Raw genomic sequence first — 27,114 nt, 5'->3', positions numbered from 1 at the left:
AGGGCCCCTACTCCCTCACTTCTTTCTAACCAGGTGTTGGGTCTCCTCACTGTCCAAAGTGTATTTGGTACATTCTTGGCCAGGCCCCTTTTCTAAGCTGTCCTGGGCTGGGAAAATTATTTAGAGTGACTTTTTTTTTTTTTTAATTGTTTCCTTGCTCAGAATTTTTTGTTGTTTTCTTTGGACATTTTGTGGAAGATTTAGCAGCTGTGACTTTTCACTCTACCCTCTTTACTTGTCTCTTCCCTACTTTGGGTTTTAAGAAGCATGTACAGAAGATGGAGGTAAGAGCAGGTAATGGAGAATAAATCCAAAAATATGGCATAGTTTAATAAGAATAAGTTGAAGTTAGCTGAAAAAGCTAATCCATTAAAATTGTTTTTAAAATTGTTTGTAGGGAAAGAGGGGGATCATAAGAAAAATATAAAACTTGCTCAGGGTGGATAGGATAAGAGCAGTTGTAGTTGAAGTGAAGAAGAATCTTTTAACTATGGGCAAGTTATTTAGACTTCAGTTCTTAGTAAAATTCTGCAATTTAATAAAGGGATGTTTAATGAACCTTTAGAAAAGAAAGCAGAGATCAACATAGTTTCATCAAGAGCAAACATAAATTTGGACACTAATGTATTGTTGGTGAGATTATGAAGTGATCCAATCTTTCTTGAAAGCAATTTGGAATTCTCCCCAAAGGGCTATGAATACCTTTTAACTCAAAAATACTACTCCCAGATCTGTGTCCTAAAGAGAGCAGAAGATCAAAGAAAAAAGAAAAGGGCTTCTATTTGCAAAAATTTATAAGAGCTATTTTTGTGGTGGTAAAGAATTAGAAATTAGGGGGAATGCCCATCAACTGGGGAATGATTGAACAAATTGTGATGTATAAATGTGATGGAATCTCATTATGGTGTAAGAAATGATGAGCAGGACGACTTCAGAAAAACCTAGAAAGGTATATAAACTATTGTAAAGTGAGCAGAACCAGGAGAATGGCCTACCCAGTAACAATAGTTTAAATATAAACAGATGGAAAAGATTAACTTTTCTGTTCAATATAAAGATCCAAGAGAGTTCTGGAGGACTTAGGAAAAATCATATCCATCTCCAGAGAAAGAACTGATGGACTCTGAATGCAAATTGAAGCATAGTTTTGTTATTCTGTCAGCAAGCACTTATTAATCACTTACTATGGGCCAGATACTACCAAGCACTGGGCATGCAAAGAAAGTCAAGAGCACAATCTAGGAACTCACATTCTAATGGAGGAGACAACCCACAAACAACTCTGCAACTACAAGATCTGTGCAGAGAAATGGGCGGTCATCCCAGTAGGAAGGAAAGCATGAGGACAGGCCTGTTGCAGAAGGTGAGATTCACTCAGTCTTGAAGAAAGCCAGTATGTGGAAGTGAGGAGGGAGAGCTTTCCAGGCATGGGAGACAGCTGGTGCAAAGTCCCAAAGCCATTGTAGGGCGTAGTGGACATCACCAAGGCCCAGGGCTGAAGTGTACAGTACATGAAGGGGAATCGGGTGTAAAAGACTGACCATGAATGTCTGGGAGAGTCTTTACTAGAATCCCTCAGAATGTGTGTTGGGCCCTGTTTTTATTAGTTTATTTGAAGACATAGATAGCATGCTTAGCAAATTTCTTAGTTGACACTGTCAATGACATAAAACATAGCTAGAACTCAACAGGCACATCTCATAGGACAAAATATAACTGCTACTGAGAGGCAGCATTGGCTAGAAGCTGCAAAGCTGGTGGAGGAATCAGAAAGCCCTGGGTTTGAGTCCCATCTCTGGCAAATGCTGGCTCTATGATCTTAGAGGCAGGTTAACTTAATTTCTTGCTTCCACTCATACTAAGTAGCAGAGTTGTTTCTCTGCATTGGATTACATGGATGACATTACAGGTCCAAAGCAAAAAAAAAAGACTGGAGGGGTGGCCTTCATGGGCCAGAAGATGGTGTGCATTTTGGTCCTCACCTTCTTCAGTATCTGTAGCAACTCTGAGATTCTGAAGTTTTGCAAGATGCTACTCAGCTTCCATCCTTTGATGAACTCACAAATCTAAACTTCCTTCCCTTGGCTCCCTACACTGAAATTCAGAAATTTGCCTTTGTCACACTCTGGCTTAGTATATACAGGCACCTTGCCCATCGTGGTGCTCATGAGCACACACATGCTAGACTGGGCCTCTTAAACTTTCTCCACTCAAGACTTTTTTTTTAGGTGACCCTAAGAATATAAATATATAAAATCAAACATCTAATGATAACAAACCATAAAGAAATTTATTTTAAAATAATCTTTGACATATAATTTTACCACTTGTTAAAGGTGAAAACAAATTTGCATATGAATGAGATGGATATGGTTGTTTACTTTTGTATAAAGTATTAAATCTTGGAATATTTAATACCTTTTACTGTTGCCAAATTTTTCATGACCCCTCACATTGTTATGTGACCCTCTCTGAGGTCAAGACCCACAATTTAAGAAACTTAGCACTATACTGGAATAATGAGAGTGGTGTGAGAGATCCTGGGCCATTTCACAGACATCATGAAAAGCTTCCTGTGCTGGACAGAGACAAAAGAAGATCCTTCTTATTCTCCCCATGAGACCACATCCAGGACATTTCTGGTTCCAGTTTTCTTCTAGGCACCACACTGAGGAAGGGCCTTACTTACCTGAAGAGGGTTGACTTAATTTAGGCATTTATTAGGCACTGAGTTCCTGGCATGACTCAAAAGTTACAAAGACAAAATGAACTATTCCTTTGCCCTCAGAGTATTTATATTTTGTTGGAGGAAGCTACACATAGAACACATAAGTAAATGTACAATATAGTCATTCTGGGGGGTGTTATGAAGGGCTATTGGTTGACAACAGAACAGCAGTTCTAAGGGGGTACAATGGAACAATGAAAGGGTGGGGAAGAGTGGGCTAGGGGCCGCCTTGCTTGAGTATCTTGGAGCTGGGAGTGGAAGTCAGGGAACTTCAGTCTGATCAATCTACAATTCAGAAACATTGATACAGAATGGAGCCCTTGGGTAGCTGGTTGTCACACACTGTTAGCCGGACTGAAGGTAATGTAGATTTTGTTATCTGGAAGTAATGGGTGGAGGTATGTGCTCACCAGCAGAGCCAACATTCAGTCTCTGGACTGTTTGACTGTTGAGGTCGGGGCCCATTTATTCCTTGGACCTTGTCCTTAGAGGCATGCTTGAGGCATGTTTGAATGGGTGATACTCTCTTTCCTCCCCTCTACACCTCCTTCCCCCCCCCCCCCCCCGCCAGTTCAACTTAGTTCTCTAGTATCAAGAATTATTTCTCTCAAGAAGGATCCAGAAGATGTGGCGTATGAAAATTGATTAGGAATATTTCACCAGGAAAAGATAAGATATAGGGGCTATACCATAAGTGTGTAAAGTATTGTTTTGTGGAAGGAGTGAATAGACTTATTTTGTTTAACTCCAAAGGTATGAACTAGGAGTGGTAGGTGGAAATTATGAAGAAGCAAATTTAAATTTGATGTCCAGAAAGACTTCTTAACAGATCCAAAACTAGACATCCTTGCTCCTGCTCAAGTTAGTGCATTTCCCGCCACTGGCAGTCTTTAAACATAAAGATTGGATAATGACCAGGCTTATTTCTGAGAGGAAAAGAAAGTTCTGAGATTGCCTGCAGTATTCCTTCCTGGGCCAATAGTTCTGTCATGTCTTTTTTCTGTTTTGGCTTGAACTCACATTGTAGGCTTGGCATCTGAAAGCCTCACTTTCCTTCTGGGGACCCTTATATTTTGGGTCTAATAGTCTTTTGTGACTGTGAATGTGATCTTCCTATTGAAGTTAGGGTTTGAGAGATTTGAAAGTAGATTCTCTCCCAGAGTCACTTCTCTCACCAAATTGGTTCTGGTCAGATCTTCCTAGAGACTTTGACAACTCTGATTTGCTCTGCAAGCAGCAACTTGTCCTATATGGGGAATAGGGTCATCCTTCTGCCTACTAACATGAAACTGCAGACGATCAGTAGGGACCATCTCTTTCCAAAATCAACAATTGGCTGGTGGGATGTGGGTTCCACAGGTGAACTCACTTCTTCCCCATTCCAGCAGAGCCTGAGCAGCCAGGCTCTTAAACTGAGACACAGCAAAATGTGGTACTGGGTTCTCATCTGGTTTACTAACTTAACTGAGCTGTCATTTTGCCTATCCTCTTTTTCACAATGTCCCTCATCCCCAATTCTCTGGATCTCTTCAGAAGAGTACATCTTAATATCCCGTAGCATTCAACTCTCCTTACCTCCTATTTCCTATCTTGTTCCTATTGAATAAAGTATAAGACCCTTCCAGATCTTTTCTCTCTTGGATGTGAAGTTGTTCTAAGCATAGGGAACAAGAACAAAAGAATGAGGGTAGTTAAATTCAGGGTATGTTAGCAGACTTAGTAGATGGCACAACATTTAAATTGCCTGGAGTGTGGTGCACATGAGGCTGGGAAGGGAGGGACATAGCAGGCTGATGGTGGCTTGAGTGTCAGGACGAGAGAAGTGTAGTAAGCCATGGCAAAGTTTTTGGCGTAACCAAGTAAAATGAAGTGTCAAAAAGATCCCTGCTAAATACTGCTAGAAACACCCAGAAATGATGCTGATCATTAGTAGGCATCTGATTCTTTCCAGCTCAATGCCCTTAAAAACTTAAGTTCTTGTTATGCATTTCGACCCATGGACCCCTACCTTGTTTGGGGCTGATTGTCAATATGTCCCTTTCCTCTCTTCTCTCCTCAGTCTATGAGAAAGAAGACCAGCTGTTGTGGGATCCTAATGTCCTTCCTGAAGGGGAAGTAGAAGAGTTTCTGTACCGGGCAGTGAACCGGCAGTGGGACGAGATGACCACCTCTCAGATCCCTGTTGGGGTAACTGTGAAAGACAATGAGCAGGTGAGAGTGAGTGCAAGGGACAGTGCTCCTGCTTCTGGACTGGGTCACCTGAGCCTGGTTTAGAACAAGGCATTGTGTGCTTAGATATGAGAACCTGGTTTTAGATCCTCACTTTTTTACATAGGTGATCTCAAGAAATTCATAGTTTCTTTTTGGACTTTAATTTCTCTAACTTTAAAATTGAAGGCGTTGCATTAGATCCCACTTGGTTCTAAAACCTATGATCTTAAGAATTAAATCTCAACTGTCTTAATTTACTTAGTTGGGAATAAATGAGTAGAGAACTAATTTCTGCCACAAAATTAGAATAGCCCGTAAATGTGAACCAGTTCGCAAAAGGCTCAATGACTCTGTATATGTGACACATGGTGAGGTATAGGAAAGTTGGCATGTGTCCTTCAGTGTCACAAAAGACAGCCAGAGCTTTCTCCAAACCAGCATGGCAGCCTGGCAAGTGCACAAAGCCTGACTCTGGTCCATTGCTATGGCCATGTGCTCTGTTCAGCCTAAGCGTCTGAGTCTGGACCAAGTGAGAGAGGCATCGGTAGTACTTGAAGCAGAGTATGTGCAGCTCTGTCTGTAACAAATCAAAGGAAGATAGTCAGGATTCTCTTTTGACCTATAGCCTAACTGTATAGATAGATTTTCTTCTAGACCTTCAACTTTGGTTTCCTGTTGTGTAGAATGAAGCAAGAGAGGGGTATTCTAGCTGGTTTGTGGGGTTCCTTCAAGTGTTTGATTCTATAATTCTTCTTGTACCTACCTGGAGGTACTTTATAATACCTGGGGCCCAACCATACAGCTGTACCTGTCAAGACTAATAATGAAGTGAGGTACTAGAGCGGAATCCAGGTGCTGGCCAAATAATATTAGTAGGTCATCTCTGTAATTTGTACCTCCTGGGATTTTCTCCCTGACCATCAAAGGTGAGTTAGGAGGCAGAGGGCAAGTCCCTGAAACACCTGAGTCTACTCCCAGGCCTCTTGTGGCTATAACTCCAGGGATTTGCTATTGAGGGTGACGATTTGGTTATCAGCTTGGGGCTCCAGAGGTGTGGGATGTGGGGGACTCAGCCATGGCCTCTCTGCTGTCTCCAGGCCCTGTATGAGCTGGTGAAATGCAACTTCAATGTGGAAGAGGCACTTCGGAGGCTGCGGTTCAATGTGAAAGTGATCCGAGGTGAGAGGGCCTGCCTGTGGCTGCCTGACCTGCTCAGTTCCTTGGAGCCCCACCCCATAGCCTACTCTCTTTTCTTATTAGATGAACTTTGTGCATGGAGTGATGAAGAATGCAGGAATTTTGAACACGGCTTCAGGGTCCATGGGAAAAATTTCCACCTGATACAGGCAAACAAGGTATGTATCCCATAGGTTGGAATTTCTTTTTTTTTTTTTTTTAATGACTTTTTATTGACAGAACCCATGCCAGGGTAATTTTTTACATTATCCCTTGCAATCGCTTCTGTTCCAATTTTTCCCTTTCCTCCCTCCCCCAGATGGCAAGCAGTCCTTTACATGTTAAATAGGTTACAGTATATCCTAGATACATTATATGTGTGCAAAACCAAACAGTTTTCTTGTTGCATAGGGAGAATTGGGTTCAGAAGGTATAAATAACCCGGGAAGAAAAACAAAAATGCAAGCAGTTTATATTCATTTCCCAGTGTTCTTTCTTTGGGTGTAGCTGCTTCTGTCCATCCTTGATCAATTGAAACTGAATTAGCTCTCTTTATCGAAGAGATCCACTTCCATCAGAATATATCCTCAAACAGTATCGTTGTTGAAGTGTATAATGATCTCCTGGTTCTGCTCATTTCACTCAGCATCAGTTCTTGTAAGTCTCGCCAGTCCTCTCTGTATTCATCCTGCTGGTCATTCCTTACAGAAATATTCCATAACATTCATATACCACAATTTACCCAGCTGTTCTCCAGTTGATGGGCTTCCATTCATTTTCCAGTTTCTAGCCACTACAAACAGGGCTGCCACAAACATTTTGGCACATGCAGGTCCCTTTCCCTTCTTTAGTATCTCTTTGGGGTATAAGCCCAGTAGAACATAGGTTGGAATTTCCCTAATATTTCTTAAGCGCTTGCCATTTGCTAAGCACTGAGTTGAAAAATAACACAGGCCGAGCCCTAAGAAGGACTTACAGGCTAGTGAGGAAAAAAAGCAACATATACACAATTTTGGCCTGAATTGTGACTTCCACAAATCAGAGATAGGGGGGATGGGGAGGGCGTAATATATTGTGGGTTAGGGCACAGCCTGTAGCACAGAAAATGGAGGTGGCAAGGTGAGTTCAAGGAATAATGGGTTGTAATTATAGAATACACGAAGGTGCTTAATGCAAAATAAGACTAGAAAAATAGATTGGAACCTTGAATTCTGGGGAAAAGAATTTGTGTTTTATAGGTAATGAGGAACAACCACAGTATTTTGAGCAGGAAAATGGTGAGATCTTTGCCTTAAGATAGTTTTGACAGTTGTATGTAAAATGGTTTGAACTGAGAACAGGTGGGAGGTAGGGGTCACAAAATGGCAGAAACGGAAATCTCCGAATCAAGTAGGAGGTGTTATAGCAATCCAGACTAAAATTTACTAGATGTAAGCCTGGGCTTGGTTGGGAGAAATGTCAGTAAAGAGAAGGGATATGTTTAGAGAGAAAAATTAGATTCTCTTTAGGATATGTTGAATATAAAGAGGATATCCAGATAGAGATATCTAGCAGATAATTGGAGAAAGGGGGCTAAAGTTAATTGAGAGATTAGGGAATAATATTTAGATCTAGGAACTTATGTATAAGTAATAATTGAATTACTAGCATCGAATGAAGTTTCAAAAAGAGATAAGGTGTAGATAGACAAAGTCCTAGAAGATAGGCTAGGGGACACACATTCTTAGTGGGGAAAACAGAAAGCATTGAGCCTCAAAGGAAATAGAAATAGTGAAACAGGTAAGAGCATCAAGAAAGCAGCTTTCCAGAAGAAAAAGTTAGGGGGTCTGGACTGGGGACAGTCTGATGGAAGGAGTGCCGAGGTGAGGAATTCAGTAATTCTGAGATCATTGCTGACCTGGGAGAAAAGAATGGATAAAGCAGTTGAGGTCAGGATTGCTGGCAGATAAGGGATGGGAAGGAGTGAGGAGCAGGTGAGAAAGTAGAGATAACCAGAGTTGAAGCCTCCATCTGGGCTCTTAGGCAAAAGAAAGAGAAGAATGTCTGGATTGTAGTGGAGCCCATGGTAGGAAAATGAGAAGATTTAAGTATGTAGATTAAGTGAGGTCAAAGATAAGCATCTGGGTGATAAGGGTTTGAGGTATTTAAGGGGAGATAAGAGGATCTTGGTAAAGTAAAGGGGGAAGTTTCTGTGAAGGAAATGATACGAAATCAAGAAAGAGAAGAAATGGGCTCTCAGTCTAAAGTGAATAAAAGAATTGTAGCGGGATAAAGGCAAGAAAATGTGAATTTATATTAGATTTAATTCACATGGTTCTGTGACTCCCTTTAGCACAATTCAGATTCTCCAAAAAAGACAAGGATGATTTAGGTTTGAGGATTAATTAATAAGGCAGAAGAAATACCAGAGGGCAAGGAATTCAAGGATATGAGGCATTTCTGTGCTGAACTGAGTAGCTTAAAATGTCAAAGACCTGAAAGAACTGGGAGGGATTGAGGGGCTGGAGGTTACAGCCAGATGGTGGGAGTTGGAAGGCCGGGGAATTACAACCAGAGACCTGGAGAGTTCACAGTCTTGGATTGAAACTAAGTCAGGTGGTGGTGAGGCCTACTGGATTAAGGGATCCTCAGCACAGGGTTGGGAAACGGCGCCCTCCAGGTTGGGTGGTGGAAGAGGGAACTTGAAAGGAAATGGGGACACGAGGTTTGAGGCTGGCTGGGGGTGGGGGGAATACTGCCCAGCACTCCCAGGTTATGTGTTTTGGTATTGGAGAAGTAGCGCACATGGGTGGTAGAAAAGGACATGCTATCTTCAAGAGAGAGCCATCGTCGGATGAGAATACGAAGTGAAGATAATTGGAAAATTGAGGTTTCCTGAGGACACAGTGGGTGGAGAAGGTGAAGGAGAATAGGGCTTGGAAATGAACCGGCCAAAATGCTAAATGGAATCGTGTAGAGAGCTGAGATTAGAAAGATGAAAGAAAGTGATTCTTTCTGAAAGCCTAGGGAGGCTCTTTGGGAGGCATTTGCTGCCTTCCTGTAGGTAGAACAAGGAGCGAGCTGTTTGAGTTTTTCCCTACATGCTGAAAAGGCAGAAATGGTTACAGTTTGTCATGTAAGCAGAGCACCCTCTCTGTTACTGTAACATTTCCATCAGTGATTCTAATGATAATCAAATGTGAAAAAATTTGGGGGAAAAAAGCCAAATCGGAATCAGCAGGGGGACAGAGCTACTCAACCAGTAGGATATTATGAGGATATATATCAGCCCCCAGGAACTGGGGATCTTGGGTTCAGATTTTAGCTCTTTGTCACTGATATAAGATAAGAGCTCTTTCTCTCTAGACCTCAGACTCCTCATCTCTAAAATTGAGACAGAGTAGGACTAGATGGTCTCAATTTCCTTCTTACATTAAGCTTCTGATCCTATAATCTTGGAGGTTTATTAAAAGCCTCCATGTGTTGGAAGTAAGAATAGCTAATATTGAGGTATGCAAAGTATGCGGCCCTTCTGAAGCCCTGGGAGTGCTGTTTTTATCCCTATTTGGCAGATGACCTAGAAAGATCCTAGAAAGAGATGACAACCCCGATGATATCATCAGGCCCTATGTTCAGAACACCACATTAGTATATTGACAACTGGCGATAGTATCCCCAAGAGCAACTTAGGTGACCAGAAAGCTAGGTGTTTAGGCTCCATGTCAAAGGAAAAGAAAGGGGGAGAGAGAGGGAGCTCAAGATAACAGTATTCCTTTAGCTATTGTGTGAAAAGAGATTTGGATTTGGATATACTGAGTTTCAGAGGACAAATTTAGGAGCTGTCCTATATACAATGATCTACCTAAGGAAGGTCCCACTTATCGGCTTCAGATACACTGGGTCCACACTTGTGAGGGACATTAGAGAGAGGCCATCTTTTCAGGTATGGGTTCAGTCAGCCCTCTGGCTTCTGAACTTCTTTCCAAATCTACAATTAAACAAAAAGTCTGGTCTGGGAAAGACCCTAGAAATAGAGTAGCATCAGCTAGCTCTTTCATTAAATGACTGGGTGGAAAATTGAAAGACTTTTTGTTTTTAAGTATTTAGTATTTTATTTTTTCCCAGTTATGTAAAAATAATTTGTAACATTAATTTTCAAAACTTATAAGTTCCAGATCTTCCTTTCTCCCTCCCTTCCTCCCATGGAGATTTCAAGCAATTTGCTAAAGGTTTTTCATGTGTAGTCATGCAAATTTTCATAATAGTCATGTTATAAAAGAAAAGATAAACCAAAAAAAAAACTTAAAAGTATGCCTCAATCTGTACTCAAGCATCATTTTTCATCATAAATCCTTCAGACTTGTCTTGGATCATTGTGTTGCTGAGAATAGTCATATTATTCACAGCTGATCATCTTAAAATATTGCTTTTACTTTGTACACAGTACATTTTACTTTGCATCAGCTCATGGAGGACTTCCCAGGTTTTTATGAGTAAAAGAGACTTCAAGACCCCATTGAAGGCATGAAATCTAAGGCCCATAGGACTCCCAAAGCTGAGATTTCAGCTTAGTCCCCATGTGCTTTGCATCATCTTAGTTTTGGGGATTTTGCTTTTAATTTTTAAGAATAGATTTATATTTATAGAAAGGTATAAACAAAAATTTTTATTAATTTCTTATTTTTAAAAGACAGCTGTTGCATTGTAGCTAGAGAATTAGCCTCAAAACAAGGAATATCTGAGTTAAAAGTATTACCTCTTGCCTCATCCTGGCTATGGGACTCGGGACAAGTTTTGCTGACTCCTAGGGCTCTGGGCAGCTCTGAGACGAGGGCTTTTTACCTTGTTTGTCTGAATCCTTTTGACAGTGAGTCTGCTAAAAACTATGGATCCTTACTCAGAAAAATTTTAAACACGTAAAATGCAAAGGATGACAAAAGAAATTGAAATAATTATCCAAAAAAAATTTTTTGACAGAGTTCAGCTGCTGCTCATAAAGGTGAGCTTCAGGAGGAAGCCAGCCCCAGTAAGCTGGAGAGGTTACCTCAGTCTGGACTTCTCAGATTTCCCTTCCAATACTGTTCCCAACTTTGGTCTTTCTGTCACTTGTTATTCATATTACTTTCCTTTCCACCCCCTGGAATAAAGAAGTTTTTTAAAAGGGAGGAAAAAAAGGCTCAGTAAAACTAATCAGCATATTGAAAAGGCTATAGTGACATACAGTGGAAGCCGAACGTGGCGCGGAGTACAAGGAAAACTATCCTTATATTTCATTTATCATTCTAACTTTGTGTAGTATACGGTTTTGATTTTTATTATTCTCATTCTGCTTACATTTGTCTTTTTTCCTAGTTCTGCTTACTTTCTTACATCTTTTCCATATTTCTTGGCATTTGTGATATTCTGCATTTCTCACAGCATAATAATATTCTGTTCCACTAATATATCATAATTTGTATAGGCAGTCGTGGGCATCTGTCAGTGGGCGCCCACTTTGTTTCTCATTCTTGTCACCATGAAAGATACTGCTGTTGATATTTTGGCCCTTTCTCTTTTGTTATTGCCTTAGGGCCCACAGTGGAACCCGTGGGCCATCCTTCTCTTTGGATAGTTCCAAGTTGTTTTTCCTGGGACATTTTAAGTTCAGATTGACTTAGAATTTTCCAAAAATCCTAGTCAGGCTCTTCCTTCTCTCATAGTGAAGTTAGCTGTGCATGATCACATGCTCCTCTTATTCCCTTAAGAACTGGAGATGCTGAACTTTGAGATGTTGTAAAATTATCTCATTAGTCTTAATAATCCCTCTACGTCATAGTTCATAGAGCTACTTGAAGCTATAGAGATAACATGCAAGCTTATCTTCATTTTTGATCTATTCCTTCACTAGAAAAACTAAGAAAGCAAGACAACTCCTGTGACATTTTTTTGCTATCTTCTTTCTTCTAAGTCAGAGGAAGAGGAATCTTTCCTTTTTCAGGCCTCTCTCATTTCTTCCTTTCCCCACTCTCAGAACCAGATGTTAGACAAGCCTAGGAGAGATATAGAGGTCTTTGCCCTGAGAACCTGCAACCATTAACTTTCTCTATATGTACCTTCCAGGGACCTATCAAATTGAAAGGGAGAAAGGTAGCAAACTTTTAATTATAAATAAGTCTGTGTCTTTGGCCAGTATCATCAGCACCTAATGATAGATTGGAGTGGAACATAGCAATCAGTTGTCATGGTAAATAACATAGATGACATAGGGCGGATGTAGAAACAGACAGGGTAAGTAAATGCGTAGGAAGCCAAGGGCAGAGTCCTAGCTGCCTAGTCCAACCTAAGGGAAGAAACAAGGGATAGAGTCCATGTTAGAGGAAGAGAAGAGGAAGGAAAACAAAGTCTGAATATGTAAGCATGTTAGTGGGGACAAGGAAAGGAGGCAGAGACTATGGCATTAATAAGCTGAAATACTTCTAGAGAACAAATTGGAACTATGCCAAAGGGTTCTCAAACGGCATACCCTTTGATCCAGCAGTGCCATGGGTCAGTATCCTAAAGAGATTACAAAAGAGGAAAAGGACCCGTGTGTGCAAAACTATTTGTAGCAGCTCTTTTTGTGTGGTGTGAGGTGTGTGGTGGCAAGGAGTTAGAAATTTAATGGATGCCCATTAATTTAGGAATGGCTGAATAAGCTATAGAATATAAATGTAATAATATTATTGTTCTGTAAGGAATGATGACCAGGCTGATTTCAGAAAGGCCTGGAAAGATTTACTTGAACTGACTCTGAGTAAAGCAAGCAGAACCAGGTGTGTGTGTGTGTGTGTGTGTGTATAAACCATTATATACACATACATATACATATTTGTGAAAAGAACTGTCAGGTAAAGGAGATTGAGACTTGTTCTCCTTGCCTCCCAAACCCCAGTTGGGCAGTTGGAAACTGCAGAGGCAGATTTAGGCTTCATGTGAGAAAATATTTCCTAACCATTGGAGCTGTCTCTAAGTGAAATCACGTGTGTCTTCAAAGGGAGATGGTGAGAGTCTCCTAACTGAAGGTTTTTAAGCAGAGGTTGGATGATCTGCTTCGGAGGGTGGGAGGGAAGCAGTTGCCAGAGGCAGAAATGTAGCTTGATTGCTCGCTCAGGTGCAGGTTAGACAGAAGGATCTTCAAGCTCTTGGATGCTGTGATTTCTCCCCAGGTGCGCACACGGTCAGTGGGTGAGTGCGTGGAATACTACTATATGTGGAAGAAGTCTGATCGTTATGATTACTTCACCCAGCAAACCCGCTTCGGCCGGAAGAAGTACGTCCAGCCCGGAGCCACGTGCGTGAAAAGCTTCTCACGATACCATCAGTAACGTCATGAAGGCCCCAGGGAATCACTGGTGCTGGCTCCTGAGTGGAGGCTTCCCAGCCCAGCAGGGGAGGGCCAGAGCTTCCCACGGGCAGCCCCCCCCAGCGTGTGCCCTTGCTGGGAGGGGCTTTCTAGGGAGAAGGAGGGAGGAGGAAGGGAAAGGCTGCTCAGCTTGCCTTCAGGTTAGGTCATGGTGCCCTCTTTGCTCCGCAGGGACTTTGCGGACAACGACTTGGACAATGGGGAGGTAGAAGGCTCTGGCCGCTCACGGAGCTCCCCGCCTGTTCCCTCTGCCACAGACTGCCTGGACTCCACATTCCCCCAGGACCACTTGGCAATGGAGAGCACAGGTAGCTCCCAAGGGGAAGTGGAGGCACGGTGGAGTGGAAGGAACTTTGCACATGGAGACAGAGGACCTGGGTTCTAGTCCCAGCTCTGCTGCTTAAGAGCCATTGGGTGCCCTGAGGGGGCAGAGAGTGAGGCTGACCTCACGGCCGTGTGGGCAGCGAGTGGCTCCCTACTGCTGCTCTCCTTCCCTGCCTGCCGTTTACACCTCACTGCCTAATCTCTCCTCTCACACTCTTCTCTTTCACCTCTCCTCAGTCGGCATTACTGTGGGTACATTTGAAAAGGCGATACTTGATTCACTGCCTCCTGTCCAAGGCCTCCTGGTCAGTGGCAGAGCCGGAAGTAGAACCTAGGTGTCCCGACTTCTAGCCCTGGGCTCTTTCCTGTCCACAATGCTGCTGCTCTGGAAATGTGCCAGGGAGAGAGAAAATAGAATGGGCTGCCTCGAGAGGTAGTGAGCTCTCCATCACACAGTGTTCAAGCCTGGTTGCACCTGGGAATCATTGCCTCAGTGTTGGGGCTGAAGTCTTAGGGGAAGAAGGGTGTCAGGGAGGTCCTGAGTGGAGTGTATGGGAATTTCTTGCCCTTTACCCAATCCGTTTCCCCCTCCCTTCCCCCAGAACCTCTCAGTGTGGAGAGTGCAGCCTGCAGCCTGGGCAGCCTGAGCGAGTCCGGCCAATGCAGCACACCCTCAGAGGCCAACTGCTCCTTGGACCCCGCTGAGGAGCCCTCGGGCATCCCTCTGCCCCAACGGTCCCTTACCCCAGCTAACGTAGGCTTCTATCCGCTGCCAGCAGTAGACAAGGCAGAGCTGGAGCCAGCCCCTGCTGGACGGCTGGCAGTGGACTTGGCTTTGCCTGCAGCGCTCCCTGGAGAGGAGCTGCCTCTCATCTCCGGCCATGTGGATTTGGACAGAGACGCGGAGGAAGCTGTGGCCCCTGCCCAGGTGGCTCTGTCGGTCACAGATTTTGGACTTCTTGGCATCGGGGATGTCAATCCTTTCCTGGCCGCCCACCCCGCCTGCCCAGCCCCCGTGCTGCACCCTGAGCCCTTGTCACAGTAAGCATCCTCCAAACAAGGCTCGCTCCTTCCCCGGCCCTTCCATTCTCCAGGACCTAGTGCGGAAAGGGGAGGTGTGTGGGCCCTGCTAGAAGCTCCGAAAGACCCACGCCCCGAGAGGAAGGAGGGCTGGCCCAAGTACCCGGGGCCCCACAAATGGGAGGAGAGTCAGCATCTCTCTTGGCTGGTGGGAGGGGGTGTTCCTGTTAAAATGAAAATAATTCTCTTTCTCTTCTCTTCTGACAGCTGTAACGTGATGACCTGTTGATTTGTTAATCTGGGGGCAGGTGTGTGCACCAAGACTCCTCTCTGTTAACGCGTCACTGTTTTCAGACTATAGGGCTCTGGCTGACTTCTCTTCCCCCTTCTGCCCATGCCAGGCCTGTCCTGCTATCGCCTCTGTCAGAGCCCTCCCACCCCCACTTCCATCCTGCTCCTCCCAGGCCTTGGTCAGCTCCTCCATTCTGGAAGGTGGATCTAAGGGGACGAGGAGCTCTGGGCCTGCCGGGCCCTTGATGACTGACCTTTCCAGACACAGCCACATCCCGGGGTTGGGGCAGAGAAAGTTCCCTGAAACAGTGCTCGGTAGGGTCCCAAGCCTCCCAGCTCAACTTGAAACCTGGTAGTGATTCCCAGGGCAGAGTAGAGTGGGTGCAAGGGGACAGCCTGTAGGGGGTGGAAGGAGGAGGACCTAGGCCTCTCAGCCCCTCCCTGGACTTCCGTTGCTGGCAGCGGACATGACGGCCTTTGGGACAACTCCAGCACTGTAAGGATGAGCCCTCTGGGAGGGGTCTGCTGAGACTGTCAGCCTCGCCCGGAAAAGGGGCCCCCAGCACCTTTACAAAGGTCAGAGCCACTCCCCCAATGGGGGGAGGCGGGCTCTGGGGGACGTGGCACCTGGCCCAGCCCCTTCCACCAGCAATCTCCCCCAGCCTGATGGCAGCTCCTGACTTCGTCAGCATCAAGGCTTGGGCACAGGGAAAGACATTCCCTTCTGGAGAAGGACCTCCCTCGGGGCATGTGGAGAGAGGACAGCAGGATGGCCAGCTGCTGCTCATGGTGCCAAATAACGTGGGGGGCAAGGGTGGGGCAGGGCCCGGACTCGGAGCCATATACCTCCTGACTGTGTTTGGGCCCTTGGTGACTCCTGTCAGCTCCCCTCCACTTCAGGTCAAGCAGCACTTTACACTCACTCCTTGCTCCTCCCACCACCCCTGTGTCACAGTGGCCACTGGCCCTGGTCGAATGACCTCACTTCCCAGGCCTCCTCTGCTCCCGAGGGCCCAACAGGCCCAGAGATCCCAGATCTCCACTCTGTGAAACGGAGGGAGAGAGGGCCCTCTTCTGGCTTGGCCCTGGCCGAGCTGCAGGGGTGGAGGCCATATGGGAGTGTGCAGCCTCTTGGCTTGCATAAAGCAAGCAGCAGCCACAGCTTGATTTCAGAATCGCTGAGGGCTCTTGGGAAGGAGGCAACCTCCTCCCCCTGGCAATATAGAGAGGGCACTTGTCCATGCCCATGTTTCCTCCAAGCCTTGATTTTGTTTTCTGCAGAATGGCTGGAGGGCTTTGTTCTTTTTTTTTTCTCTTCTCTTTCCCCAGCCCCTCCTTTCCCATTTATTTATATTTCTGTTGTTTACAAATCAGTGGGCTCCTGAAGGTTAGGCAGGGGCCATGGCTTCTTCTGCCCCCCCCCTCCCCCAAGGTCCATATGTCATGAAGCACATTTGTTTTTCCCCCTGAGCTGTTCCTGAGGGCCAGACTCAAACCCTCCCCTAAGGACCACACTGTGAAGTGAAAACTGCCTTCAATAGCCCTCGCCGTTATTTATTAAATTTGATTTGAAGTCAAAGATGTGTCCTTGTCATAATGGAAATTGGGAAACCTTGCTGCCTTACCAAGGCAGTGACAGCCCGTGCTTCAGCTGTGTTTGTGCAGAGGTCCTCTTGGTCAATGACTGCATACAGTTGAGCATAAATGAGGACCTGTGAGCTCAGCACTTAGTCCCATGACTAGATAGACCTAGGTTGGGGTCTAACAAACCTAGGGCTTGACTTTGCCAACATAGTTCGGTCATTGATTATTTTTGGAGAAGTTAGTGTGTGAAGAGAGAGTTGTTTTGGTGAGAATCACAGATGAAGTTTGTAATCTGGGTCCAGAAGAAGTATTTTCCTATAGTAGCCCTTTGTCATCTGTGAGGATATGCAGCCACTGAATCCTTTTGCAAGTTACTCCCATTAAAAATTAGAAAAAAGCCAAGAAGTGGTGAATGTGGCTCAGAACAGGGTCAACTAGACAGCATTTGTGACCAGCTGATAGTTTTCTGCTTGCTGGGAGCAGTAAAGAAGGGAGTGGGGGACCTAATTGGGACAGTTCTGGTCTATTTCAGGGACCTGATCCTGGCCCAGAGTAGAAGGATCTTTACAGCTCTAAAATTTAGTGCTTCAAGGTTCTTGAGAACTTGCGTTCCTGCCAGGCAGCTGCTGTTGAATAGGCCACTTGGAACATCTCAAGGAGGGAGACCATCCAGGGCTGAAATTTAGCATCAACTCCCTTAAGCCATTTCCTCCTTGGGCTCTGTCACTATAATGGAATCTGACTCAGAATAGGCACACTCCACATCATTTCGAATCTTGGGATATAAGAGTTTTCATTTACACAAATTTTTTCCTGTAGGCCTATAAAACTCTGGGGGGGGATGTGGATATAAAACCTGTCCTGGCCTCCCTTCCCCCTTATATTAGATTTGTACTGGACTTTTATGTGGTCTGGTGAAAACTAAATGGGTCTTTTATCTCCTCTTGTGTGACAGATCCCCATCCTAGATTCTCAAGGATGAGACCAGGTTAAAATTTAAAAGTAAATTGAAGGTTTAATTGGCTAATTGATTTTCTAACCATGAATGAGGAAAATATTAGCTTGTCATAACTACTTCCCGTATTCCAAAGAAAAGTCCCTTCTTGAGGGGAGAGGAAGTTGACTGAAGGAATTAATATTTTCCTTGATGAGTTTGAGACTTCAAAACTCAAAAGAGGTTTTTCTTCTTGGGATCTATGACTTCACCTTGCTCATTTTTAAATGGGGATGGAAAAATTCAAGTTTCTACCCAAAAAGGCAGTGGTTTAGAAAAAAACAAGAAACCATTTAACCGAGGCAGCTTGGGAAAAAAAGAGCATGTGCGTGCAAGACAGACCATTTAGGGAAACCTTTGTAAAGAGGTATCACCTAAAGGATCTGAAGGTTATAGTAGGATGGGTATGAGAGGCTGATGAAATTTGAGAACCAGAAGCCTGTGGGCATTGTTTGCCCAACTAGGAAACATACCCCTTTTCTCCCACTTGTCCTATTACTCCACCCGCCTGCCCAATCTGGTCCCAACCCAGTATTTTATAGATGAGAAAATTGAGGCTTAGTGGGGATTAAGGGCACAGCTCAGGCCACAGGGCAGTAGCTATCTGAGTCAAGACGGGAACCCTTGACTTCAGGTTCAGACCTTTTCCACGAGGCGAGGTTGGTCTTCCTGACTCCAGGCCCAGAGTCGTGACCATTTCGTCGCCCAACTTTTACCTCGGATTTAAGAATGAGTCAAAACCGAACTCTCCACTTCCACGTTTCCTCCCCGAACAAAGGGAAGTCGAATGAGAGGGGAAGAAAAAAGTCAGACGGGGGTGGGGGGGGGGGGGAGGACACGGGACTTAGGCTATGAGAAAATACGGCCTCTCCAATTTATGAGGCTTAGAGGGGGAGAGAAAACACTTGCCCCGAAAATCGGCTCAAACGACCTTAACGAGAAGCCATTCCTTAAAAACGCGGAGTTTGTCGGGAGATGCAGATCCTTAGTCCCGGCCCTGCTTCCCGAGGCTTTGGGGATCTCACGAGTGTCGGTTTCCCCATCTCCAAAATGAAGGGAAAAAAGCATCTGTGGCGCGCCTAGGGTGCGAGTCGCCCGACCAAACACGGTCTCTGATGGAAGATAGCTGGACGGGGCGGCCCTTCCCGCCCCGAGGTCGGCCCTCCGAGAACCTGCCGCTTCCTCCTCGCCCCTTTCTTCCTCCTCCGGGGGCGGGACGGGGCCAGAGTCCAGCCTCCCCGCCTGCTCCACGCCTCTCGGGCTCCCGCCCCAGCTCCGCCGCCATGTGACCCTGCTCCCTTTCCTTCTCCTCCCCTTGGCCCAGCCTGCCTGGCCTCCCTCCCTCCCTCCGCGCCGCTCCGGTCCCTGGCGAAGGACCCGGAGCCCCCGCGGCCCGTCCGCGTCCACCTCCCGAGGCAGCGGAGCCGGGCCGGAGCCGCGTTCCGAGGCAGCCGTCCGGGGCCGGGCTGGGACGGGCCAGGCATGGAGAGGAACAGGGTGTTCGTGGTGCTCGACGTGGTGTGCCTTGTGGTCGGTAAGCCGGGCGTTCCAGCCCCAGCCCTTCCTCCTCTTACCGGATCCCTCCCCCCTCCGATTGTGCCCCCCCTCCTGCCCCCCGCCCATCTCCAGATGTGCAGGACCCCGCCATCTGGGGTAATGGAAGGAAGGGCCTTCCTACTTGGACGTCGGCCTCTAAGGAGGTGCTTCAAGGGCCCTGACCTGGAAAGCCTGGAGCTGGGGAGCTGAAAGCAACGCCCCCCTCGCCCTCACCCCCAAACATGAATCTGAGGAAGGATCCCCTTAAGAAGAGGCGTCTTTGGTGGAGGTGGGGCGAAGGGAAAGGAAGACGACCTCGGGAAGCACACTACATTCTCCCCTCAACTTCCGAGTTGGGCGTTTAACCCTTTCTTCTTTCTCTGAGCCTCAGTTTCTCCATCTGTAAAACAAGATGTCTTTACAGCTATTATAATCTGTGGTTCGAGGAGTAAAGTCCCACCTATAAAGAGGAGTTCCTTTGGGAGAGTAGGAAGTGGGCCCCTCTTCCAACTGGTTGTGCCAGCCCCCCTTCCTCTTGTTTCTCTCCCTGGGGCAATGAATCATCACCGGGAGGGAGCCCTGACCTGAGAGAGTTCTGCCCGACCGAGCCGGCCTGTCCCTGTAGGGAAGGGAAACTAGAATCCATCGGCGGAGAGCTGGGACCTGGGTCCCACACACAGCACACACCCCCAACCTCAGGCCTGTCGAATGAATGGAATTTGGGGGGCTGGACGGGTGGGAGCCTTCCCTCCCTTGGCTGCTCCTCTGGCTTCTGCGCCTGGAGGGTAACTCCGGGACTTTTTCTGAGCCGTGCTTCTGAATGTCAGGGCTAAAATGGAGGTCGTTTCAGCCCGCAATCTCTCTCCGGACTGGGAACCCAGAGTTTAGAGACTGGCCCGCTGTCCCACGGGGTTCCCGATTCCCTGGGCAGGACCCCAGCAAACCTGAAGCGGATCTCCCCCATGCACCTGCCCACTGGGACGGTCCCAGAGCTGGTGCAGAGCCGGCCTGACCCGGCCCGGTCCTGCTGGAGAGACATCGTTGTGGGTCGGGATGTGGGGCTTTGAGGACAGGTGTGGGTTAATCAAGCTCTGAGTGACTGGGGAAAGGGGGGGGGGGGGCAATCTGAGCTGGGACCCTGGCCCCTGCCTGTCCCAAACCAGTCTAACTGGTTGGTTTTCCTGGAGGGAGGGGGGTTGCTGACAGCCCGTGGGCCCCCTCCGATCCCCTCCCCCAGGGCCCAGACAAAGGACGAGTGTTTACTGTGGGGCCAACAGACAATAGCCTGGGAGGCTGGGAGCCGAGGGAGCCCGGGCTAAAGGTAGCCCTTTAAGGTGGCCTGGGGGAGGGGAATCTTCTAGACCTAATCCTAATCCCTGGCTAATGGAGGAGATGGGGAGGGAGGGTGGCCCCTGGGTCAGGTTAATACCCTCACACTGTCCCTCCCCTGGGGCCACTGCTTCTTTGCAGGAGTTGCTTCAGTCTGTGTGGTCCAGTAAGTCTTTTCCTGTTCCAGTTACCTGGTCCCGGAGAGGGCTGGGACCCAGAGAGGAGGGGGAGGGGAGGGCCCTGCGGGCCAGGCCCCTCGGCAGAGTATTTGGGGTCCGGTGGGATCCCCCCCAGGCCGCCCCTTCTCTCTTGCTTTCGAATCTGTGAAGCTTGAGAACAGCTTCCTTCCCTGTGGCCCCTGCAAGGCCTGGGCCCGGGCGAGGCGGGTTGGGGAGCCCTGCCCTGTTCCCTGCCTGAAAACCAGTAGGGAGTGTGCCGGCTGTTGGGCTGAGGGCAAAGGGTAGGAGGGAGCTGCTGCTGGGAGGGGAGCAAGAGAAGGTTCTGCCTCAGAGATGGATTCCAGTCTTCCCTTTCACCTTCGGCGCCTCTCCTTCTCTGGGCCTGATGGGAAAAGGAGAGAGTGGGACCCCGGGATCTCTGAGGAGAAAATCCCCCCCAGCCCGACCTCCTGGCCCTCCCAACCGGGACGTTGTTCTGTGTTCTTTGTTCCAAAGCTTCTCTGCCCTTCATCATCCTGACCCTGGTGAACTCTCCCTACAAGAGGGGCTTCTACTGCAGCGATGACACCATCCGATACCCCTACCGCCCCGACACCATCACGCACGGCCTCCTGGCGGGCGTCACCATCACCGTCAGCGTTATCATTGTAAGGGCGCCCCCTCTGGGCCAAGCCAGGCTGACGGGACCCTGGCCCGGGGCGGGGGCTTCCCTGCTGGGCGCGGACGGTGGCCCCCTGAGCCAGGACCGGCGCCTCCCAGAGCTGGGGGAGAGGGAGCAGCAGCAGAGGGGCCCAGCTCTCGGCGCAGGAGGGGGGAGGGGGGGGCCTGCGCCAGACACTGCTGAGCACCGGGTGCGAGCGGAAGCCCCTCCCCTCCATCCCGGGGAGGCCCAGTGCCCTCCTGCGTCCCCAGGAAGCCCCGCCCCCAGCACGTCTGCGCCCCTGACCCGCTCTCCCTGGCAGGTCTCATCTGGGGAGGCCTACCTGGTCTACACAGAGCGCCTCTACTCTCGCTCCGACTTCAACAACTACGTGGCTGCCCTCTACAAGGTCCTGGGCACCTTCCTCTTCGGGGCCAGTGTCAGCCAGTCCTTGACCGACCTGGCCAAGTACATGATTGGCCGCCTCCGCCCCAACTTCCTGGCGGTCTGTGACCCGGACTGGTCTCGGGTCAACTGCTCCCTCTACGTCCAGCCCGAGTCCGTGTGCCGAGGGAGCCCCGCCAACATCACGGAGTCCAGGTGAGCGCCCAGGGAGGCCTTCCTCCCACCAGACCTGGCGCCCTGCAGGCAGCCCCGTTCTAAGGGCCCTCCCAGCTCTGACATCCCAGGTTCTAAGGGCCCTCCCAGCCCCGACCTCCTGGGTTCTAAGGGCCCTCCCGGCTCTGACATCCTGGGTTCTAAGGGCCCTCCCGCCCCGACCTCCTGGTTCTAAGGGCCCTCCCAGCCCGACCTCCTGGGTTCTAAGGGCCCTCCCGCCCCGACCTCCTGGGTTCTAAGGGCCCTCCCAGCTCTGATCTCCTGGGTTCTAAGGGCCCTCCCAGCCCCGACCTCCTGGGTTCTAAGGGCCCTCCCGGCTCTGACATCCTGGGTTCTAAGGGCCCTCCCGGCCCCGACCTCCTGGTTCTAAGGCCCTCCCGCCCCGACCTCCTGGGTTCTAAGGGCCCTCCCAGCCTCTGACCTCCTGGGTTCTAAGGGCCCTCCCGGCCCCGACATCCTGGGTTCTAAGGGCCCTCCCGGCCCCGACATCCTGGGTTCTAAGGGCCCTCCCGGCTCTGACATCCTGGGTTCTAAGGGCCCTCCCGGCCCCGACCTCCTGGGTTCTAAGGGCCCTCCCGGCCCGACCTCCTGGGTTCTAAGGGCCCTCCCGGCTCTGACATCCTGGGTTCTAAGGGCCCTCCCGGCCCCGACCTCCTGGGTTCTAAGGGCCCTCCCGGCCCGACCTCCTGGGTTCTAAGGGCCCTCCCAGCTCTGATCTCCTGGGTTCTAAGGGCCCTCCCAGCCCCGACCTCCTGGGTTCTAAGGGCCCTCCCGGCTCTGACATCCTGGGTTCTATGGGCCCTCCCGGCCCCGACCTCCTGGGTTCTAAGGGCCCTCCCGGCCCGACCTCCTGGGTTCTAAGGGCCCTCCCAGCCTCTGACCTCCTGGGTTCTAAGGGCCCTCCCGGCCCCGACATCCTGGGTTCTAAGGGCCCTCCCGGCCCCGACATCCTGGGTTCTAAGGGCCCTCCCAGCTCTGATCTCCTGGGTTCTAAGGGCCCTCCCAGCCTTGACCTCCCGGTTCCCTCTAGTACATCTTTGTGGAGGGGATGCGAGGGGTCAGCCTGGGTCAGCCCTGACCTCCAGGACCCGCTTTTGCTCCCGCCCTAGGTTGTCCTTCTACTCGGGCCACTCCTCCTTCGGCATGTACTGCATGGTCTTCCTGGCGGTGAGTGAGCCCCGATGGCCCCCAGGGGAGGAGCAGCACGCAGTGGGCGGGGCCAGGAGTGGGGGAGGGGGTGGGAGGGCCCCTCCCCCGCGTAACCCCTCGTGCCCCGGCAGCTGTACGTGCAGGCGCGTCTCTCCTGGCGTTGGGCCCGCCTCCTGAGACCCACCATCCAGTTCTTCCTGGTGGCCTTTGCCCTCTACGTGGGCTACACGCGAGTGTCCGACTACAAGCACCATTGGAGCGACGTGCTGACCGGGCTCCTGCAGGGGGCGCTCGTCGCCGGACTCACGGTGAGGGCTGGCCGGGCTCCCCCATCCTGGGCCTTCTCGCGTCCCTTTCCCTCCCGACAGCCTTTGCCTTTCCGGTTCCCGGGGCTCCGCCCGGGGCGCGCTTGGGTTTCTCCCACGAATTCATTTCTTTCCTGTCTCGCTGCCCGTTCCCCTCAGGTGCGCTACGTCTCGGACTTCTTTAAGGTTCGCCCCCCCCAGGCCAGTGCCGGGGAGGAGCTGGAACGGAAGCCCAGCCTGGCCCTGAGCCTGACCCTCGCTGAGAGCGACCGGAATCATTTCAGCTACTCGGGGGGCTCCTGAGCCGCCTCCCGCCCCTCCTCTCCTCCTGGACGCAGCCCGACCCCGGCCTTGCACCGGTGCTTCCCGGATGAGTCCTCGTTGCTCCGTCCCCGGGCTCGGGCCTCGTTAGGGAAGAGCGGCTGGAGGGGGCCAGGGCCGGGGTCTCGCCTGCGGCTTCCCGTCTGGGACTCTAGGAGCGAAACAGCCGGAGACGAGGCAGGAAGCCGCGCAAGGAGATGCTGCTAGAAACATCCCCATCCTTCGCCTGTTGGGGAGGGAAAGGGGTGGGGTCTGTCTTGTGTAACCTGCCCGGTGTAGAACAACTGGGGGAAAGGGGGCTGGTTCCCTTCCTCAGTCCGGGCTGGCCTCCGAGACTGGAAGAAGGAAGGAAGGGCCCCCCTCCACATTGCAGCCCTTCTTTACTCGGATTCAGCAGCTTCCCAAAAATTGCCCGGAAAGGTCGCGTTGCTGCCTCCACAAAGCTGTAGGGAGAGGAACCTGTGGCCCTGGAGGCCCTCCATCCACTTCTCCCCTGCCCTCCTGTGATCCAGCAAGGAGGACCCCCGGGGGAGCAGCAGTCCCCTCTGAGCTAGAGCCCCCGGCCGCCCTGAAATTCTCCCAGGTTCTATATAGATGGGCGAGGCAGGGTGGCCCTAAGCTGCGCCACGGGGTGGATGCAGAACAGGAATTCCCATTCTCCACATCCTAGCCCAGGGCATCCATCTGCTCAGCGCAGGAGCCCCCTCCTCCTCGCCTTCTCTCCGGGACTTTCAAGCTTCTTTCTGCTGGGAAAGATGGATTTCCCTGAGTCTGAGCTCTGAGCTGGAAGAATCTCTCTAAGCACATCCAAGGGATGGGGGAGGGGAGCCCTGTGAGCTCCTGGCCCCCTGCCCCATCCTTGGGCCTCTTGAATGGCCTTGGTGAGGTGGAGGGGGTGGGCGCTGGCGCTCAGGAGGTTCCCCCCTTTCCTGCCCAGGTCCACCTGCCCCTGGATGAGGATGAGTTCGGGGAGCTCTGAAAAACCCACATTCTGGGATCCCGGAGATCCCATCCTAGGGCCAGAACTTTCCCATTTTTCAGCTCATTTCCCATCTATCAACTCGGGCCTAGAGATAATAGTCAGCAAAGCCCCTGGAAAAAGATTTGGAAGACCTAAGGTCTTCCAAAAGAAATCATTTTTCTAGACTGGCTTTCCAGTAGGATTCGGTGATCACCATTTCAGCAATGGAGCCGGGTGTATCAAACATTTCTGCTGTTTCTGCTAGGTTACTTTCCGCTCCTGAGATCAGCACAGGGAGAGGAAGGGGATGGGGAGGGACACAGCAGGAAGAAAAGCCAGTTAGAGTTCAAATGTGGCCCTGGGTAAGACCTTTCACTTCTGTCTTCCTTAAATGGAGATCTTAACAGCATCTGTCTTCCAGGGCTGTGAGAGGATAAGGTAACGTTTGTAGAACGCTTTGCAAACCTGGAGGTACAGACTATGATTGTGGATGGAGGGTCTAGATCCAAAGGTCCCTCAGCCAGCCTGAGAGTTTCCCCCTCTGACTGTCCCTGAGGCTGTGGTACTATGGCCGGAGAACCCCTGCTAAGTGGCCCAGTTGCTTCTGGTTGATAACAATTCTCTTATCACACAGTAACCTTCATCACATCCTAGAAAAATGGCTTTGATGGTGCTGGCCAGGGGAGGTAGGGTTGGTTTGCTGTGTGCTTCCGGGGAGAACCAAGGACACTTGGGCAGCAGAGGGAAGCAGTGCCAGGGTATAACTGGCAGCCCAAGCCAACCTGACTTGGAATCCAAGTACTGGTACCCCGGCTTTCCCCTTCCCAGCTCCAGGCTCCTAAAAATGCCCCTGAAGCTGCAGGGATTGGGGCTGGAAAGATCAGAGGTGCTTTTCTGATCCACGAGCAGGGGAATGACTCATTTGACCTCCCTAGGGTCAAAGTTGAGTGTGTCTATGAATCAGCCAATCTGACCTTCTCAATGTGACCCATATGACCCACCAGCCCTTCCTCTCTACATCCTCAGAACTGACAAGAAGGGATTGTTTAGCCACTACCTGTAATATTTGAACAACAGCAAGAAATGTAAAAATGGGAGGGTAGAGCCGCCATAGTGTATTCCCAGGGAAATTCTACAGTGGACGTTAAATAGATAGAGCTTTGGCAAATATAGCTCTTGTCCAAATAACTGAAGCTGCCCCACCATGGCTGTGTGTTGGAAGCAGTTCTTGAATCCAAGATCTTACTGGCTGATTGAGGTCACTTTTCTCTTCCCCTTCCTGCTTGAGTGATTTTATTTTATTTTTTACACGTATGAAACAGGCCAACTTGTGGCTAACCACTGATGGTGATTAGTTTGCCGGACCTGAGGTCAAGAAGATCTGAATTCAAATCCAGCCCTTGATACTTGCTATATGGCACTGAAGCAAATTTGCTAACCTCTGTCTTCCTCGGTTTCCTTATCTGTAAAATAGGGATAATAATCGCACCTACCTCTTCCCAGGGTGGTTGTGAGAACAGAATGAAATAATTATTGTAAAGTGCTTAGAGTTCTATAAATCAGCAGGTTTGTTGATGCTTTTATATGTCTGTGTCTTCGTGGAATACAAGTTCCTCGTGGGTAAGAATTTTCCCCCCTGTGCCTTTGGGTTTTCAGCACCTAGACAGCTCCTGACAGTGGGCACCTAAATATCTGTGGGTTGGGGAGGGAAAGGGGGTCCCGGGCCTGGGAAGACAGCGACGGCCCGCCCCGTGCTGGGGAGAGGGGCATCTGAACTGAGGGGCCGGAGCAGGGTGCCCGGGATGTGCCCCGCTGACCCCGGCTGCAGGCCCCTGCAGCTCTCCGCCAGCGCGCCCCGGGGTGATGGGGAGGTCCCTGCCAGGCGGCAGCAGAGCCAGGAGAGGGCAGCAAAAGCCCAGCTTTCCGGTCCTCGGGACTCTGGGCAGGGCCGGCCGGGCAGGGCTGGGCCACGCTGGGAGCTGCCTCTTCTCTGGGCCCAGTCTTCCGCTTCCTGTGCTCACGCTCCGAAAGGATTGCCTAAAACCGGCTCCGGGCAGTCCTAGTCATGTGATGGAGCCTCGCCCTGAGTGGGAAGTCCATGAGCACCCCAGCCCTGGCCCTCAGAAATCCTGCTTCTGGCTCCGCGCTGGCGGTGGCCGTCAGGTCCCTCAGCTGCTTCTCTGCTCACGAGGTCAGGCCCCCTTCCCCGGCTGCTCGACGTGTTCCATCCAAAGTGGGGAGCTGCCCCCCCCAAAGCAGGGCTCCCAATCTCCTCCCTTGTCTAATGTGTTAATAATGCTCATGCACTGGTGCCCTCCTCCCGGAGCACTCGGCCACAGGACTTCGTGGAACTCAAAGCTAGGATCCAAGTGGAGGCCGAAAGGGGCC

At 49.7% G+C, this 27,114-nt stretch overlaps 2 protein-coding genes across 5 annotated transcripts in view; both read left to right on the top strand.

The window, feature by feature from the left end:
• Positions 1 to 16,689, top strand: part of MIER2 (MIER family member 2) — a 47,843-nt gene extending 31,154 nt beyond the window's left edge. For 3 of the 4 annotated variants that reach the window (XM_051972414.1, XM_051972416.1, XM_051972418.1), the window contains 7 exons: positions 4,788 to 4,939; positions 6,037 to 6,118; positions 6,200 to 6,294; positions 13,279 to 13,403; positions 13,647 to 13,783; positions 14,402 to 14,840; positions 15,087 to 16,689. In XM_051972414.1, coding sequence (XP_051828374.1) covers positions 4,788 to 4,939; positions 6,037 to 6,118; positions 6,200 to 6,294; positions 13,279 to 13,403; positions 13,647 to 13,783; positions 14,402 to 14,840; positions 15,087 to 15,108 — 1,052 coding nt within the window. In that variant the 3' untranslated portion in view covers positions 15,109 to 16,689. The remainder of the gene's footprint in view (positions 1 to 4,787; positions 4,940 to 6,036; positions 6,119 to 6,199; positions 6,295 to 13,278; positions 13,404 to 13,646; positions 13,784 to 14,401; positions 14,841 to 15,086) is intronic. The other variant, XM_051972415.1, reaches the window with a different exon arrangement.
• A 2,395-nt stretch (positions 16,690 to 19,084) lies between these two features.
• Positions 19,085 to 26,309, top strand: PLPP2 (phospholipid phosphatase 2). Its single transcript, XM_051972419.1, has 6 exons — positions 19,085 to 19,222; positions 21,228 to 21,379; positions 21,695 to 21,972; positions 23,100 to 23,157; positions 23,271 to 23,447; positions 23,604 to 26,309. The coding sequence occupies exons 1-6, from the start codon at positions 19,171 to 19,173 to the stop codon at positions 23,745 to 23,747; spliced, it is 861 nt and encodes a 286-aa protein (XP_051828379.1). The 5' UTR covers positions 19,085 to 19,170; the 3' UTR covers positions 23,748 to 26,309.
• Positions 26,310 to 27,114: the final 805 nt, after the last annotated feature.

Source organism: Antechinus flavipes, chromosome 1 (assembly GCF_016432865.1).
Source record: "Antechinus flavipes isolate AdamAnt ecotype Samford, QLD, Australia chromosome 1, AdamAnt_v2, whole genome shotgun sequence".
In the NCBI taxonomy this organism is placed as follows: Eukaryota; Metazoa; Chordata; class Mammalia; order Dasyuromorphia; family Dasyuridae; genus Antechinus; species Antechinus flavipes.
The sequence above is the reverse complement of the archived record's forward strand: the minus strand, read 5'-3'. Positions and strand labels throughout refer to the sequence as shown.